Source organism: Oncorhynchus mykiss, chromosome 20, assembly GCF_013265735.2.
Source record: "Oncorhynchus mykiss isolate Arlee chromosome 20, USDA_OmykA_1.1, whole genome shotgun sequence".
Taxonomy (NCBI): domain Eukaryota; kingdom Metazoa; phylum Chordata; class Actinopteri; order Salmoniformes; family Salmonidae; genus Oncorhynchus; species Oncorhynchus mykiss.
This window is the reverse complement of record NC_048584.1, coordinates 45,552,575-45,571,508: the sequence shown is the minus strand read 5'-3', so window position 1 is coordinate 45,571,508 and position 18,934 is coordinate 45,552,575. Positions and strand designations below refer to the sequence as shown.

Below are 18,934 nucleotides of genomic sequence, written 5' to 3'. Positions count from 1 at the left end.
ACAAAACAAGAAACGTGAAAACCCGAAAACAGTCCCGTGTGGCACAAACACTGACACAGGAGACAACCACCCACAAAATATCCAAAGAATATGGCTGCCTAAATATGGTTCCCAATCAGAGACAACGATAAACACCTGCCTCTGATTGAGAACCACTCTAGGCAACCATAGACTTACTTAGACAACTACACTGAACATAACCCCATAAATCTAATAACCCCCTTGACAAGACAAAACACAATAAATCACCCATGTCACATCCTGGCCTAACCAAAATAATAAAGAAAACACAGATAACTAAGGCCAGGGCGTGACAGTATCCCCCCCCAAAGGTGCGGACTCCCGGCTGCACACCTAAACATATAGGGGAGGGTCTGGGTGGGCGTCTATCCACGGTGGTGGCTCTGGCGCGGGACGTGGACCCCACTCCAACATAGTCTTAGTCCGCTTTCTGAGCGTCCTTTGAGTGGCGACCCTCGCCACCGACCTTGGCCTAAGAACCCTAACAGAGAGCCCCACTGGACTGAGGGGCAGCTCCGGACTGAGGGGCAGCTCCGGACTGAGGGGCAGCGCCGGACTGAGGGGCAGCTCCGGACTGAGGGGCAGCTCCGGACTGAGAGGTAGCTCAGGACTGAGAGGTAGCTCAGGCTGGTTGACGGCTCTGGCAGCTTCTGGCTGAATGGCGGTTCTGCCGGATCCTGGCTGACTGGCGGCTCTGGAGGATCCTGGCTGACTGGCGGCTCTGGCGGATCCTGGCTGACTAGCGGCTCAGGGAGATCCTGGCTGACTGGCGGCTCTGGAAGATCCTGGCTGACTGGCGGCTCTGGAAGATCCTGGCTGACTGGCGGCTCTGGAAGATCCTGGCTGACTGGCGGCTCTGGAAGATCCTGGCTGACTGGCGGCTCTGGAGGATCCTGGCTGACTGGCGGCTCTGGAGGATCCTGGCTGACTGGCGGCTCTGGAGGATCCTGGCTGACTGGCGCCTCTAGCAGCTCTGGACAGACGGGAGACTCTAGCAGCTCTGGACAGACGGGAGACTCTAGCAGCTCTGGACAGACGAGGCGCACTGTAGGCCTGGTGCGTGGTGCCGGCGCTGGTGGTACTGGGGCGAGGACACGCACCTCAGGGTTAGTGCGGGAGGAGGAACAGGGAGTACTGGGCTCTGGACACGCACAGGAAGCCTGGTGCGGGGAGCTGCCACCGGAGGGCTGGTGTGTGGAGGTGCGTTCCACCGCATAACACGGTGCCTGACCAGTACCACGCCCGCCACGGTTAGCACTGCTAGGAGCACTGTAGCGCTGAGCTGGCACAGGACGTGCAAGCGTAGGGAGGTGCACAGGAGGCCTGGTGCGTGAGGCTGGCACAATCTTCACCAGACGACTAGCACGCACCTTAGGACGAGTATGGAGAGCTGACCCAGGTGCCATCAAATCCCCGACATGTTCCGTCGGGTGAATGCCGTGCCTCATGCACCAACACAGCAACTCCCTCATAACTCTCTCCTCCAATTTCCCCATGAACTCCTTCACGGTCTCTGCTTCGCTCACCTCCAACACCGGCTCTGGTTCTGGTTTCCTCCTTGGCTCCTTACGATAAACAGGGGGAGTTGGCTCAGGTCTGACTCCTGACTCTGCCACACTCTCCCTGTGCCTCCCCCCCAATACATTTTTGGGGCTGACTCTCGGGCTTCCATCCGCACTGCCGTGCTGCCTCCTCAAACCGCCGCCTCTCCGCTTTGGTTGTCTCCAGCTCTGCCTTTGGGCAGCGATATTCCCCTGGCTGTGCCCAGGGTCCTTTCCCGTCTAGGATCTCCTCCCACGTCCAGGAGTCTTGATTCTTCTGCCCGCTGTTGCTGCTGCCCGTTACCACGCTGCTTGGTCCTTTGTTGGTGGGTGGTTCTGTAACGGGTTTCTTTCTGGGAAGGAGAGGCGAGAAGGATCGGAGGACCAATATGCGGCGTGGTAAGTGTTCATGGTTCTTTAATCAGAGAAACCATACATGAACAGAATACAAAACAAGAAACGTGAAAACCTGAAAACAGTCCCGTGTGGCACAAACACTGACACAGGAGACAACCACCCACCAAAATTCTCAAAGAATATGGCTGCCTAAATATGGTTCCCAGTCAGAGACAACGAGAAACACCTGCCTCTGATTGAGAGCCACTCTAGGCAACCATAGACTTACCTAGACAACTACACTGAAAACAACCCCATAAATCTAATAAACCCCTAGACAAGTCGAAACACAATAAATCACCCATGTCACACCCTGGCCTAACCAAAATAATAAAGAAAACACAGATAACTAAGGCCAGGGCGTGACACGTTCTGTGAGCTTGTGTGGCCTATCACTTCGCGGCTGAGCTGTTGTTATACCTGGACGTTTCCACTTCACAATAACAGCACTCACAATAACAGCACTCATAAGCAAGGCGCTAAAAGAGATGGCCGCCTCGCTTCACGTTGCTAAGAAACTATGCAGTATTTAGTTTTTTTTAAGTGTAATTTCTTACATTGTTATCCCAGGTAATCTTAGGTTTTATTAAATACAGTCGGGAGGAACTATTGGATATAAGAGCAACGCCAACTCACCATCATTACGACCAGGAACACGACTTTCCCGAAGCGGATCCTCTGTTTTGACCACCACCAAGGACAATGGATTGGATCCCAGCCGGCGAACCAAAACCATGACGGCGTAAAAGGGGCAGACGAAGCGGTATTCTGGTGAGGCTCCGGAGACAGGCACATCACGCAGCGCTTCCAAGCATACTACTAGCCAATGTCCAGTCTCTTGACAACAAGGTTGATGAAATCCGAGCATGGGTAACATTCCAGAGAGACATTAGAGACTGTAACGTTCTTTGCTTCATGGAAACATGGCTCACTCGAGAGACGCCATCGGAGTCGGTGCAGCCAGCTGGTTTCTTCACGCATCGCGCCGACAGAAACAAGCATCTTTCTGGTAAAAAGACAACATACAGGAACTCAAGTCCTTCTGTTCACCTGACTTAGAATTCCTCACAATCAAATGCCAATCTACCAAGAGAATTCTCTTCGATTATAATCACAGCCGCATATATTTCCCCCCAAGCAGACACATTGATGGCCCTAAACTAACTTCATTTGACTCTATGTAAACTGGAAACCACATTTCCAGAGGCTGCATTCATTGTAGCTGTTCATTTTAACAAGGTTAATCTGAAAACAAGACTCCCTAAATTCTATCAGCATATCGATTGTGCAACCAGGGCAAAACCCTGGATCATTGTTATTCTAACTTCCGCGATGCACAACAGGCCCTCCCTCGCCCTCCTTTCGGAAAAGCTGACGACGACTCTATGTTGTTGCTTCCAGCCTATAGACAGAAACTAAAAGGAAGCTCCCACACTCAGGTCTGTCCAACGCTGGTCCGACCAATCTGATTCCACACTTCAAGATTGCTTCGATCACATGGACTGGGATATGTTCCGCATTGCGTCAAACAACAACATTGACGAATACGCTGATTCGGTGAGCGAGTTTATTAGCAAGTGCGTCTGTGATGTTGTACCCACAGTGTTTATTAAAACATTCCCCAACCAGAAACCGTGGATTGATGGCAGCATTCGCGTGAAACTGAAAGCCCGAACCACTGCTTTTAATCAAGGTGACCGGAAACATAACCGAATACAAAGTGCAGCTATTCACTCCGCAAGGCAACCAAACAAGCTAAGCATCAGTATAGAGACAAAGTAGAGTCGCAATTCAATGGTTCAGACACGAAAGGTATGTGGCAGGGTCTACAGTCAATCACGGATTACAAAAAGAAAACCAGCCCCGTCGCAAACCAGGAAGTCTTGCTGCCAGACAGACTAAACAACTTTTTTGCTCGCTTTGAGGACAAGACAGTGCCTCTGACACGACCCGCGACAAAAACCTGCGGACTCTCCCTCACTGCAGCCGACATGAGTAAAACATTTAAACGTGTTAACCCTCGCAAGGCTGCAGGCCCAGACGGCATCCCCAGCCGCGTCCTCAGAGCATGCGCAGACCAGCTGGCTGGTGTGTTTACGGACATATTCAATCAATCCTTATCCCAGTCTGCTGTTCCCACATGCTTCAAGAGGGCCACCATTGTTCCTGTTCCCAAGAAAGCTAAGGTAACTGAGCTAAATGACTATCGAACTGTAGCACTCATTTCCGTCATCATGAAGTACTTCGAGAGACTAGTCAAGGACCATATCACCCCCACCCTACCTGACACCCTAGACCCACTCCAATTTGCTTACCACCCCAATAGGTCCACATCTGGACAAGAGGAATACCTATGTGAGAATGCTGTTCATCGACTACAGCTCAGCATTTAGAACCATAGTACCATCCAAACTCGTCATTAAGCTTGAGACACTGGGTCTCGACCCTGCCTTGTGCAACTGGGTACTGGACTTCCTGACGGGCCGCCCCCAGGTGGTGAGGGTAGGTAACAACATCTCTATCCCGCTGATCCTCAACACTGGGGCCCCACAAGGGTGCGTTCTGAGCCCTCTCCTGTACTCCCTGTTCACCCACGACAGCGTGGCCATGCACACCTCGAACGTAATCATCAAGTTTGCAGACGACACTACAGTGGTAGGCTTGATTACCAACAACGACGAGACGGCCTACAGAGGTGAGAGCCCTCAGAGTTAGAACTGCCAAAGGGGGCGGAGTTGCAATCTACTGCAGAGTTCTGTCTTACTATACTATCCAGGTCAAACAATTTGAGCTTCTATTTTTAAATATCCACCTTTCCAGAAACAAGTCTCTCACCGTTGCCGCTTGCTATAGACCACCCTCTGCCCCCAGCTGTGCCCTGGACACAATATGTGAACTGATTTCCCCCATCTATCTTCAGAGCTCGTGCTGCTAGGTGACCTAACTGGGACATGCTTAACACCCCAGCCATCCTACACTATAAGCTTGATGCCCTCAATCTCACACAAATGATCAATAAACCTGCCAGGTACAACCCCAAATCCAGGCACCCTCGTAGATATCATCCTAACCAACTTGCCCTCCAAATACACCTCTGCTGTCTTCAACCAAGATCTCAGCGATCACTGCCGAATTGCCTGCATCTGGGTCTGCAATTAAAAAAGACCACCCCTCATCATTGTCAAACGGCCTTTCTAATCGACCTGGCCCGGGTATCCTGGAAAGATATTGACCTCATTCCGTCAGTAGAGGATGCCTGGCTATTCTTTAAAAGTGCCATCCTCACCATCTTAAATAAGCATGCCCATTCAAAAAAATTCAACCAGGAACAGATATAGCCCTTAGTTCACTCCAGACCTGACTGCCCTTGACCAGCAAAAAAACATCCCTCGGAGTGTGGTGTCAGGAAAATAACCTCACACTCGACATAAACAAAACAAAAGAGATGATCGTGGACTTCAGGAAACAGAAGAGGGAACACCCCCCTATCCACATTAACGGGACAGTAGTGGAGAGGGTAGTAAGTTTTAAGTTCCTCGGCGTACACATCACAGACAAACTGAATTGGTCCACTCACACAGACAGCATCGTGAAGAAGGTGCAGCAGCGCCTCTTCAACCTCAGGAGGCTGAAGAAATTCAGCTGTCACCAAATGCACTCACAAGCTTTTACAGATGCACAATCGACATCACCCTGTCGGGCTGTATCACCGCCTGGTACGGCAACTGCTCCACCCACAACCGTAAGGCTCTCCAGAGGGTAGTGAGGTCTGCACAACGCATCACCGGGGGCAAACTACCTGCCCTCCCAGGACACCTACACCACCAGATGTCACAGGAAGGCCAAAAACATCAACAAGGACAACAACCACCCGAGCCACTGCCTGTTCACCCCGCTATCATCCAGAAGGCGAGTTCAGTATAGGTGCATCAAAGCAGGGACCGAGAGACTGAAAAACAGCTTCTATCTCAAGGCCATCAGACTGTTAAACAGCCACCACTAACATTGAGTGGCTGCTGCCAACATACTGACTCAACTCCAGCCACTTTAATAATGGAAAAATGTAGGTCAAAAATGTATTACTAGCCACTTTAACCAATGCCACTTTTATATGTTTACATACCCTACATTATTCATCTCATATGTATATACTGTACTCTATACCATCTACTGCATCTTGCCTATGCCGTTCTGTACCATCACTCATTCATATATTTTTATGTACATATTCCTCATTCCTTTACACTTGTGTATATAAGGTAGTAGTTGTTAGATTGTTAGGTTAGATTACTCGTTGGATATTACTTGGATGTTACTGCATTATCGGAACTAGAAGCACAAGCATTTCGCTACACTCGCATTAACATCTGCTAACCATGTGTATGTGACAAATAAAATAGGATTTGATTTGATTTGACTTACAGTTGACCCCGGCAACTCTAGCAGGGCTCGATTTGATTTGATTTGATTTGATTTTATACACCTGTCAGCAACGGCTGAAATAATCCACTATTTGAATTGGTGTCCACATACTGCTGTTTATTTAGTGTGTATATTCTATTCTCAAGATACGAGTTCAAGGTTTTAGGTTTAATAGTTGTTTGTACAGGACACACACGGTCTACACCATCCAGCCAGATGCTGACTGCAGATTCCTTCTGGAAACGATAAGAAATACTAAAAGATAAGAACACGAACAGCAAGTAAATGTCTCAGTAGAATAGAATAAACCTTTCAGTGTATAAAACAGGAATGCACCATTTATAGTCCGGTATTTACACATGTTTTGGGGAAGGGGGATAGGGGGACAAGTGTTTAAATTGTGCAGTGGTAGGTTTTGGGGAAGAGGGATAGGGGGACAAGTGTTTAAATTGTGCAGTGGTAGGTTTTGGGGAAGGGGGATAGGGGGACAAGTGTTTAAATTGTGCAGTGGTAGGTTTTGGGGAAGGGGGATAGGGGGACAAGTGTTTAAATTGTGTAGTGGTAGGTTTTGGGGAAGGGGGATGTACATAGCGTCTGAGGTTTGACTTGTGACAGCGGATCAATTGATTTGGATTAAAATGGACAATAAGTATATATTCTATCAGCAGGCAAAGCACTGGAAATGCAAAGTATGTGTAAATTCTGCCTTAGTGAATAATGAACTAGATCAGAACTGGGCTGCCTGTGTAAATACTGCCTTAGTGAATAATGAACTAGATCAGAACTGGGCTGCCTGTGTAAATACTGCCTTAGTGAATAATGAACTAGATCAGAACTGGGCTGCCTGTGTAAATACTGCCTTAGTGAATAATGAACTAGATCAGAACTGGGCTGCCTGTGTAAATACAGCCTTAGTGAATAATGAACTAGATCAGAACTGGGCTGCCTGTGTAAATTCTGCCTTAGTGAATAATGAACTAGATCAGAACTGGGCTGCCTGTGTAAATACTGCCTTAGTGAATAATGAACTAGATCAGAACTGGGCTGCCTGTGTAAATACTGCCTTAGTGAATAATGAACTAGATCAGAACTGGGCTGCCTGTGTAAATACTGCCTTAGTGAATAATGAACTAGATCAGAACTGGGCTGCCTGTGTAAATACTGCCTTAGTGAATAATGAACTAGATCAGAACTGGGCTGCCTGTGTAAATACTGCCTTAGTGAATAATGAACTAGATCAGAACTGGGCTGCCTGTGTAAATACAGCCTTAGTGAAGAATGAACTAGATCAGAACTGGGCTGCCTGTGTAAATACTGCCTTAGTGAATAATGAACTAGATCAGAACTGGGCTGCCTGTGTAAATACTGCCTTAGTGAAGAATGAACTAGATCAGAACTGGGCTGCCTGTGTAAATACTGCCTTAGTGAATAATGAACTAGATCAGAACTGGGCTGCCTGTGTAAATACTGCCTTAGTGAATAATGAACTAGATCAGAACTGGGCTGCCTGTGTAAATACAGACCATAAAGGAAATAAGGAAGTGGTTTTGTGTTATCCCAGGCTACATTCCAAACACTCAACAGACACACCCTCTCCCCTCAATTAAATTAAGTGGACACTTTGATTACGTATCATGACATCTGACGAGTTTACACTTGCAGGGCGAAGGGCGAGGAAGGAAGGAATGAATTCTTCCCAGAAATTCGTCACTCGCTTGTCCCTCGACGACTGTTTTCAGCCACCGGTAGCTTGTGGGTGCTTTATATGCGCTTCAGTCAATTATGAGTGCATGTCTACTTATATTAAATATATAATTATTAATATACGCCTACTGTATGATAGCTAGTAAATTAATTAGCTAACTAACGTTAGCCTGCCTAGCTGGAACTTCTGAAGAAGCTAACCAAACAAAAACATCATTACTTTATGAGATGTGTTTATGCGTTAGTAGCACAATTTCAGTCAATCAACAAATCAACCAATCATCCATCATCAATCAATCAACCAATCATCAATCAGTCAATCAATCAATCAACCAATCATCCATCATCAATCAGTCAATCAACCAATCGACCAATCATCCATCATCAATCAGTCAATCAATGAATTAAACCAGAGACCTCACTCCTCTGCTAGTCTAAACAGGATGATAGAGGACAGATAGTCAAGTTATTGTTGTGTAAAATGAAAACACCTTAACTTAATCAAATATTTGAAAAAGCGTATTGAATAGGGCCCTTTATTTGAGGCAGTCAAAGTGGTGTACCTACTACTTACTACCATACCCCATTCAAAATCCCTCTTTAACCCAAGAGTCTTAGCTCTGTCTAAGCTATATGAAATTGTTTTAAGAAGGTCATACCAATGATCATTTTTCTATTTGGTTTTGAATTTTATGACCCCTTATTAAAGTATAAAAAAAATATAAAAAATAATATTTGATGAAAAAATATTTTTGTCCGTACTGCTATTAGCCAATACAAACACATTGAATAACAGATTCACAACATTAAACGACAGAGTCCCCCCCCCAAAAGAAGTGTCAAATTAAAATCAAATCAAATGTATTTATGAAGCTCTTTTTATATCAGCAGATGTCACAAAGTGCTGTACAGAAACCCAGCCTGAAACACCAAACAGCAAGCAATGCAGGTGTAGAGGTGCAAGGTGGCTGGGAACTCCCTAGAAAGGCCAGAACCTAGGAAGAAACCTAGAGAGGAACCAGGGGGCTGTCCAGTACTCTTCTGGCTGAGCCTGTCCTATGTCTGAGTGAATTAAGAATAAAATACATTTAACCCCTTATTTTTGGCACCATATATAAGGGAAAGGGGGATACCTAGTCAGTTGACCAACAAAGGGGATACCTAGTCAGTTGACCAACAAAGGGGATACCTAGTCAGTTGACCAACAAAGGGGGATACCTAGTCAGTTGACCAACAAAGGGGGATACCTAGTCAGTTGACCAACAAAGGGGATACCTAGTCAGTTGACCAACAAAGTGGATACCTAGTCAGTTGACCAACAAAGGGGGATACCTAGTCAGTTGACCAACAAAGGGGGATACCTAGTCAGTTGACCAACAAAGGGGGATACCTAGTCAGTTGACCAACAAAGGGGGATACCTAGTCAGTTGACCAACAAAGGGGGATACCTAGTCAGTTGACCAACAAAGGGGGATACCTAGTCAGTTGACCAACAAAGGGGGATACCTAGTCAGTTGACCAACAAAGGGGGATACCTAGTCAGTTGACCAACAAAGGGGGATACCTAGTCAGTTGACCAACAAAGGGGGATACCTAGTCAGTTGACCAACAAAGGGGGATACCTAGTCAGTTGACCAACTGAATACCTTCAACTGAAATGTGTCTTCCACATTTGTTTTATTTGAGCCTTTATTTAACTAGGCAAGTCAATTAAGAACAAATTCTTATTTACAATGACGGCCTACCCTGGCCAAACCTGGACAACGCTGGGCCAATTGTGCACCACACTATGGGACTCCCAATCACAGCCGGATGTGATACAGCCTGAATTCGAACCAGGGACTGCAGGGACGCCTCTTGCACTGAGGTGCAGTGCCTTAGACAGCTGCACCACTCAGGAGCCCCACCCCTCTGAATCAGAGAGGTAAGGGGGGCTGCCTTAATCCCATGGAACAGTGGGTTAACTGCCTTGCTCAGGGTAACAGTGGGTTAACTGTCTTGTTCAGGGGAACAGTGGGTTAACTGCCTTGCTCAGGGTAACAGTGGGTTAACAGCCTTGCTCAGGGGAACAGTGGGTTAACTGTCTTGTTCAGGGGAACAGTGGGTTAACTGCCTTGTTCAGGGGAACAGTGGGTTAACTGCCTTGCTCAGGGGAACAGTGGGTTAACTGTCTTGTACAGGGGAACAGTGGGTTAACTGCCTTGTTCAGGGGAACAGTGGGTTAACTGCCTTGTTCAGGGGAACAGTGGGTTAACTGCCTTGTTCAGGGGAACAGTGGGTTAACTGCCTTGCTCAGGGGAACAGTGGGTTAACTGCCTTGTACAGGGGAACAGTGGGTTAACTGCCTTGTTCAGGGGAACAGTGGGTTAACTGCCTTGTACAGGGGAACAGTGGGTTAACTGCCTTGTTCAGGGGAACAGTGGGTTAACTGCCTTGTTCAGGGGAACAGTGGGTTAACTGCCTTGTTCAGGGGAACAGTGGGTTAACTGCCTTGTTCAGGGGAACAGTGGGTTAACTGCCTTGTTCAGGGGAACAGTGGGTTAACTGCCTTGTACAGGGGAACAGTGGGTTAACTGCCTTGTTCAGGGGAACAGTGGGTTAACTGCCTTGTTCAGAGGAACAGTGGGTTAACTGCCTTGTTCAGAGGAACAGTGGGTTAACTGCCTTGCTCAGGGGCAGAACAACATATTTTTACCTTGTCTGCTCTGGGATTTGATCCAGCAACCTTTCCAGTACTTCTATTCATTTTCCGACAGTTACAGGGGACTTTCAGACTAGTCTTGTGAGGTATGTGGGCGTCCTAGAGCAAAACAGGTAAATACAATCAATAGATACAAATACAGATATCTTAAATTGAGGAGTTGTATGTAAATGTTTTTATTATGCAAATTGTGTTCCTTATGGTTTGTCCACTCAGTGTTGATGTGTCCCCTTGTGGTGTTGTGTGTTTTCTGACTACATCCATACATGGTGTGGGCGTGATGATGTTCTCCGACGTCAGTCAATGACAGCTGGCTGTCAGAAAGCCCGAGACACAGAGAACTGTCAGTATACGGTAGTAGTTACTATCCTTCCGATTGAACATCGTACATTCATTTGGCTTGGCGAACAATCTCACGAATCAGCGACACAAAAGAGGCGCTGTCACTCTGTCCGTGCCCAGGCCATGGACGAACAGGCAGGGCCCGGGGTTTTCTTCAACAACAACTCTATCTTATCGGGCGGTGGGAAAGGACTGCTACCGGAGGGCGACGCAGCGGAGGCAGCCAGGTCACCGTACAGTATCCCGGGGATCCTACACTTCCTGCAACACGAATGGGCCCGCTTCGACGTGGAGAAGGTGCAATGGGAGTTGCAACGCGCCGAATTACAGGTGAATAACTTTGATATTTTGTATATTCACTTTTTTGAAAGGATGTTTTTGGTGAAATGGCAGGTTTGTCCAATGGTCTTATCAGGATAGCTACATAGCTATTCAATGCATGAATGGGATTGTTTTAGTTAGCATTAGCTAGCGTGCACTGTCTCCTGGTTGGTTAGCACATGCTAAGTAGCCATTCTGTCTTGACAAGCTACTAGTTAGTTAGTTAGTTAGTTAGTTGAGTCGTGAGGACAACTCTAGCTTGTCTAGCTGCATGTAGTTAGTTCTGGATGAGGTGTAATTTACTTGCTATTTTAGTCCTTTTTCTAAAACTAGCTAATGTTAGTTAGCTAATCTGTTGTGTCTAGTGCCTTAAAATTTGATGTTTATTTGTGTAGCAAACTCACTAGCAAGTTAGTAACTGGCATGGCAAAGCTGATGAAACCTCCCAAGAGTGACTAACCAGGTAGTCGGCTAACTAATGTTATAGCAACAATCTAGCAAACCAACTGGTTAGCTAGTCAATCTGCTCCCTCTGCTGTTGTCTTGGAAAATACAGGCATTGAAGCTGCTGAAACCTGTGATGGTATAAAGTTAATAACGTATTACATTAGCTGTATCTGAGTGATGCCACCCCCCAATGAACACACTCCACACATTTATGCATTGGCCATCTAAAGATGGAGGAAGGACAGAACAATCTGTAGGGGACACAGACGTTTCCTGTGTAATGGCTTTTCCTCCTTCCTGCCCCCGACCTCTTTTCCTCCTTCCTGCCCCCGACATCTTTTCCTCCTTCCTGCCCCCCGACATCTTTTCCTCCTTCCTGCCCCCCGACATCTTTTCCTCCTTCCTGCTCCCCGACATCTTTTCCTCCTTCCTGGCCCCCGACATCTTTTCCTCCTTCCTGGCCCCCGACATCTTTTCCTCCTTCCTGCCCCCCGACATCTTTTCCTCCTTCCTGCCCCCCGACATCTTTTCCTCCTTCCTGCCCCCGACATCTTTTCCTCCTTCCTGCCCCCCGACATCTTTTCCTCCTTCCTGCCCCCCGACATCTTTTCCTCCTTCCTGCCCCCCGACATCTTTTCCTCCTTCCTGGCTCCCGACATCTTTTCCTCCTTCCTGCCCCCCGACATCTTTTCCTCCTTCCTGCTCCCCGACATCTTTTCCTCCTTCCTGCTCCCCGACATCTTTTCCTCCTTCCTGGCCCCCGACATCTTTTCCTCCTTCCTGCCCCCCGACATCTTTTCCTCCTTCCTGCCCCCCGACATCTTTTCCTCCTTCCTGCCCCCCGACATCTTTTCCTCCTTCCTGCCCCCCGACATCTTTTCCTCCTTCCTGCCCCCCGACATCTTTTCCTCCTTCCTGCTCCCCGGCATCTTTTCCTCCTTCCTGGCCCCCGACATCTTTTCCTCCTTCCTGCCCCCCGACATCTTTTCCTCCTTCCTGCCCACCGACATCTTTTCCTCCTTCCTGGCCCCCGACATCTTTTCCTCCTTCCTGCCCCCCGACATTTTTTCCTCCTTCCTGGCCCCCGACATTTTTTCCTCCTTCCTGGCCCCCGACATCTTTTCCTCCTTCCTGCCCCCCGACATCTTTTCCTCCTTCCTGCCCCCCGACATCTTTTCCTCCTTCCTGCTCCCCGGCATCTTTTCCTCCTTCCTGGCCCCCGGCATCTTTTCCTCCTTCCTGCCCCCCGACATCTTTTCCTCCTTCCTGGCCCCCGACATCTTTTCCTCCTTCCTGCCCCCCGACATTTTTTCCGCCTTCCTGGCCCCCGACATTTTTCCCTCCTTCCTGGCCCCCGACATCTTTTCCTCCTTCCTGCCCCCCGACATCTTTTCCTCCTTCCTGGCCCCCGACATCTTTTCCTCCTTCCTGCCCCCCGACATATTTTCCTCCTTCCTGGCCCCCGACATTTTTTCCTCCTTCCTGGCCCCCGACATCTTTTCCTCCTTCCTGCCCCCGACATCTTTTCCTCCTTCCTGCCCACCGACATCTTTTCCTCCTTCCTGGCCCCCGACATCTTTTCCTCCTTCCTGCCCACCGACATCTTTTCCTCCTTCCTGGCCCCCGACATCTTTTCCTCCTTCCTGCCCCCCGACATCTTTTCCTCCTTCCTGCCCCCCGACATCTTTTCCTCCTTCCTGCCCCCCGACATCTTTTCCTCCTTCCTGCCCCCCGACATTTTTTCCTCCTTCCTGCCCCCCGACATTTTTTCCTCCTTCCTGGCCCCCGACATCTTTTCCTCCCTGCCTCCGACATCTTTTCCTCCTTCCTCGGACATACGCTCACGGCCACACTGTTGTTTTGCAGCAGGGGCCAGGATGGCGCCAGAGGAGGTGGCTGCCATTTTACGGGATCCTAACCAATTGTTCTATTGTGTAATGTGCTTTGACGTTATTTGTAACTTATTTTGTACATAATGTTGCTGCCACCGTCTCTTATAACCGAAAAGAGCTTCTGGGAATCAGAACAGAGATTACTCACCTCAACCTGGATTAAGGTTTTTTCTTTAACGAGTTGGACGTGAAGGATTTACTCCAGACACCCAATAAGGCCCAAATCCCCGTCATTCACATGAAGAAGAGACGGAGATATCGGGGCCGTAGGTCAGGGTGCCTTGTGAGAATCCGACGGCGACTGGGTAACCTGCCTCTACCATCAGTCCTATTAGCCAACGTGCAATCAGTTGATAATAAAATGGATGAGATCCGATCAAGACTATCCTACCAACGGGACTTTAAAAACTAATTTCTTATGTTTCACCGAGTCATGGCTGAGCAACATGTATAACATACAGCTGGCTGGATTTTCAGTCCATCGGCAATAACAGCTGCCTCCGGTAAGACGGGGTGGCGGTCTGTGTCTATTTGTAAATAACAGAGGGTACACGAAATCTAATATTAAGGAAGTCTCAAGGTTTTGCTTGCCTGAGGTAGAGTATCTCATGATAAGATGTAGACCACACTATTTACCGCATTGTTTTCATCTATATTTTTTTGTAGCTGTCTATTTACCACCACAGACCGACGCTGGCACTAAGACGGCACTCAACCAACTCTATAAGGCCATAAGCAAACAAGAAAACGCTCATCCAGAGGCGGCGCTCCTAGTGGCCGGGGACTTTAATGCAGAGAACCTTAAATCCGTTTTACCTCATTTCTATCAGCATGTTAAATGTGCAACCAGAGGGAAAAAAACTCTAGACCACCTTTGATCCACACAGAGACGCATACAAAGCTCTCCCTTGCCCTCCATTTTGCAAATCTGCCGCAGCGCCAGACGGATTACCGGAAGTGTACTCCGAGCATTTGCCGACCAACTGGCAAGTGTGTCTATTGACATTTTTAACCTTTAACCTGACTGAGTCTCTAATACCAACATGTTTCAAGCAGACCACCTTAGTCCCTGTGCCAGGACAACAACCTCTCCCTCAACGTAATCAAGACAAAGGAGATAATCACGGTCTACAGGAAAGCGGGCCGAACAGGCCCCCATTAACATCGACGGAGCTGTAGTGGAACGGGTCGAGAGTTTCAAGTTCCTTGGTGTCCACATCACCAATGTTGTTGTTGATCCGATCTAGGAGAAAAGGGCATTCAAACATCTTGCTGTAATTTTCACACATGCTCCACATTAACCCCTAGGAAACATACATTTTAGGAAGAGTCTTATTGGTTCCAAACCGCTTCCATTTAAGAATGATGGAGGCCACTGTGTTCTTGGGGACCTTCAATGCTGCAGAAATGTTTTGGTACCATTTCCCAGACCTGTGCCTCGTCGCAATCCTGTCTCGGAGCTCTACGGAAAATTCCTTCTACCTCGTTACTTGGTTTTGCTCTGACATGCACTGTCAACTATGAGACCTTATATATATACAGGTGTGTGTGTGCCTTTCCAAATCATGTCACATCAACAGAATTTACCTTAGGTGATTCCAACCAAGTTGAAGAAACATCTCAAGGATGATCAATGGAAACAGGATGCAGAACTTACTGAACTTACTTTTTTATTTGTAATTCATTTACCAAAAATTTAAACTGTTTTCACTGTCATTATGGGGTATTGTGTGTAGCTTAATGAGGAAAATGTTTTATTGAATCCATTTTAGAATACATAACAAAATGTGGAACAAGTCTAGGTCTGAATACTTTCCGAAGGTTAGGTTAGGTTATCGTTTCCTCTTACCTGGTTGTAAAACATTCTCTCCTTGTCAGAGCAATAGTTGAGCAAGAATCTAGTGAATCCACATGATCCCAGTGTGATGTCATTACTGAGTCATCAACTCTCTATCACCGCTTAGCCGGTGGAGGTTTGGATGATCCATCTTTCACAGGCCTTAGTTATCTACTGGCATGGTGGATGATCCGTCTTCACAGGAGTCGATGCTAATGCTAGGCCTTAGTTATCTACTGGCATGGTGGATGATCCGTCTTCACAGGAGTCGATACTAATGCTAGGCCTTAGTTATCTACTGGCATGGTGAATGATCCGTCTTCACAGGAGTCGACGCTAATGCTAGGCCTTAGTTATCTACTGGCATGGTGGATGATCCGTCTTCACAGGAGTCGATGCTAATGCTAGGCCTTAGTTATCTACTGGCATGGTGAATGATCCGTCTTCACAGGAGTCGACGCTAATGCTAGGCCTTAGTTATCTACTGGCATGGTGGTGCCAGCTGCCACATTAAAGAACCCCAAAATATGAAGGGACTTGCTTGGGCCAAGATTCTTCAAAGTAGCCACCCTTTGTCTTGATGACAGCTTTGTACGCTCTTGGCATTCTCTCAACCAACTTCATGAGGAATGCTTTTCCATTTTCTTGGCTGCTTTTTCTTCACTCTGAGGTCCAACTCATCCCAAACCATGAGATCAGGTGATTGCGGAGGCCTGGACATCTGATGCAGCACTCCATCACTCTCCTTGATCAAATAGCCCTTACACAGCCTGGAGGTGTGTTGGGTCATTGTCCTGTTGAAAGACAAATGATATTCCCACTAAGCCCAAACCAGATGGGATGGTGTATCACTTCAGAATGCTGTGGTAGCCATGCTGGTTGTGTGCCTTGAATTCTAAATAAATCACACAGTTTCACCAGCAAAGCACCATCACACCTCCTCCTCCATGCTTCACGGTGTGAACCACACACGCTGAGATAATCCGTTCAGCTACACAAAGACACAGAGGTTGGAACCAAAAATATCAAATTTCCACCGGTCTAATGTCCATTGATCGTGTTTCTTTGCCCAAGCAAGTCACTTCTTAATATTGGTGTCCTTTAGTAGGGGTTTCTTTGCAGTCATTTGACCATGAAGGCCTGATTCACGCAGTCTCCTCTAAACATTTTGAGATGTGTCTGTTACTTGATCTCTGAAGCATTTATTTGGGCAACAGACGTAACTCAGGATCAGAGGTAATTCTGGGTCTTCCTTTCCTGTGGCTGTCCTTATGAGAGCCAGTTTCATCATAGCGCTTGATGGTTTTTGCGACTGCACTTGAAGAAACTTTCAAAGTTCTTGAAGTTTTCCTTATTGACTGACCTTCATGTCTTAAAATAATGGACTGTTGTTTCTCTTTGCTTATTTTAGCCGTTCTTACAATAATATGGACTTGGTCTTTTACCAAATAGGGCCATCTTCTGTAAACCAACCCTACCTTGTCACAACACAATAGATTGGCTCAAATGCATTAAGAAGGAAAGAAATTCCACAAATTCCCTTTTAACAAGGCATACCTGTTATTTGAAATGCATTCCAGGTGAGTACCTCATGAAGCTGATTGAGAGAATGCCAAGTGTGCAAAGGGTGGCTACATTGAAGAATCTCAAATATAACATTTTGATTTTAAAACTTTTTTTGGTTACTGCTTGATTCTAATTGTGTTATTTCATAGTTTTGATGTCTTTACTATTATTCTACAATGTAGAAAATAGTACAAATAAAGAAAAACCCTTGAATAAGTAGGTGATTACAAACTTTTGACTGGTACTGTACATGTACTGATCATATTGTGCAACAGCTAATGAAGCATGTGATCAGTACCCAACAGAGACTGCAGATCAATCTTCACCTGGAGGGGAAGCAGCAGCTACTCTGTGCTTGTGGAAAACACTGCCTATATTGGCATTTCTCACACATAATCTTCAAATCATCTAGAAGCAACTTTTTTTTTCAGCTTCAAAATCTATTTTAGATACTTTTGGATGATGTCACATGGCATTTATTGTCCCCGGCACAAGGTGCACCTGTGTAATGATCATGCTGTTTAATCGGCTTCTTGAAATGTCACACCTGTCAGGTGGATGGATTATCTTGGCAAAGGAGAAATACTCACTGACAGGGATGTAAACAAATCTGTGAACAAAACTGGAGAGAAATAAGCTTTTTGTCCATATGGAACATTTTTATATATATTATTTTAGCTCCTGAAACATGGGACCAATACTTTGTGTTTTTATTTTTGTTCAGTGTAGCTACCTACCTACCCCTTCCTCACCCCTTAATAACCCCTCAAGCTCTGGCCTGATGCAACTGCTTTAGCTCAGTGGACTGAGAGACCCTTATCCTCTGGCCTGAAAAAGCAGTCAGTCAGCCAGTGAGGACTGTAACGTTGTTAATAAAACGCTTCCTGTTTTAAAAAATAATAAAAATGATGGCCCACTTGACTCATAGCAGCATTCCAGCCAAGGTTAATCTCTGATTGGCGAGTGAGGGATGGAGTGTGAGGGGACTGTCGAAGACGATCATTTTCTAAAGAGCTACCCTCTCTTCCTTCTATCCTCTCTTCCTTGTGTTCTCTCTTCCGTATATCCTCTCCCCTCTCCATAGTCCCCGACTGTTTCTAACACTGGACTCTGAAGGACACTCGGGAGGGATGAAGGGATGCTGTACCAAAATCCTTATTTAACGACCTGTCCTCTGTTCACTCCCTAATGCTCTTCCTCTGGCCTCTCCTCCCTCCCTGTCACTTGAGGATTGTACTGGACAACAGTGGCTTGTTTCAGCCACATCAGAATATAGCTAGGCTAATAGGAATACCAAGTATTTTATGCTCTGCTCTCCAGTGTCTCTCCAGCCTAGGCGTTTTGGCACTTCTCAACATGGCATCCTCCTGAATGTAGATGTGGACTTCCGCTCTGTGTCTGTGGACGTCGGCTCTGTGTCTGTGGACTTCGGCTCTGTGGACAGGAGAGAGTGGTGTCCACTACCTGCAGAATGGAATGAGACAGGAGAGAGAGAGTGGTGTCCACTACCTGCAGCATGGACTGAGACAGGAGAGAGAGAGTGGTGTCCACTACCTGCAGCATGGAATGAGACAGGAGAGAGAGAGTGGTGTCCACTACCTGCAGCATGGACTGAGACAGGAGAGAGAGAGTGGTGTCCACTACCTGCAGCATGGAATGAGACAGGAGATAGAGAGTGGTGTCCACTACCTGCTGCATGGACTGAGACAGGAGAGAGAGAGGGGTGTCCACTACCTGCAGCATG

At 47.0% G+C, this 18,934-nt stretch overlaps 1 protein-coding gene across 2 annotated transcripts in view; it reads left to right on the top strand.

Moving 5' to 3' along the window:
- Positions 1-11,080: 11,080 nt before the first annotated feature.
- LOC110499572 (striatin) overlaps positions 11,081-18,934 on the top strand; it is a 60,287-nt gene continuing 52,433 nt past the window's right edge. For both annotated transcript variants that reach the window (XM_036956444.1, XM_036956443.1), the window contains exon 1: positions 11,081-11,457. In XM_036956444.1, the coding sequence (XP_036812339.1) occupies positions 11,089-11,457 (369 nt within the window). In that variant the 5' untranslated portion in view covers positions 11,081-11,088. The remainder of the gene's footprint in view (positions 11,458-18,934) is intronic.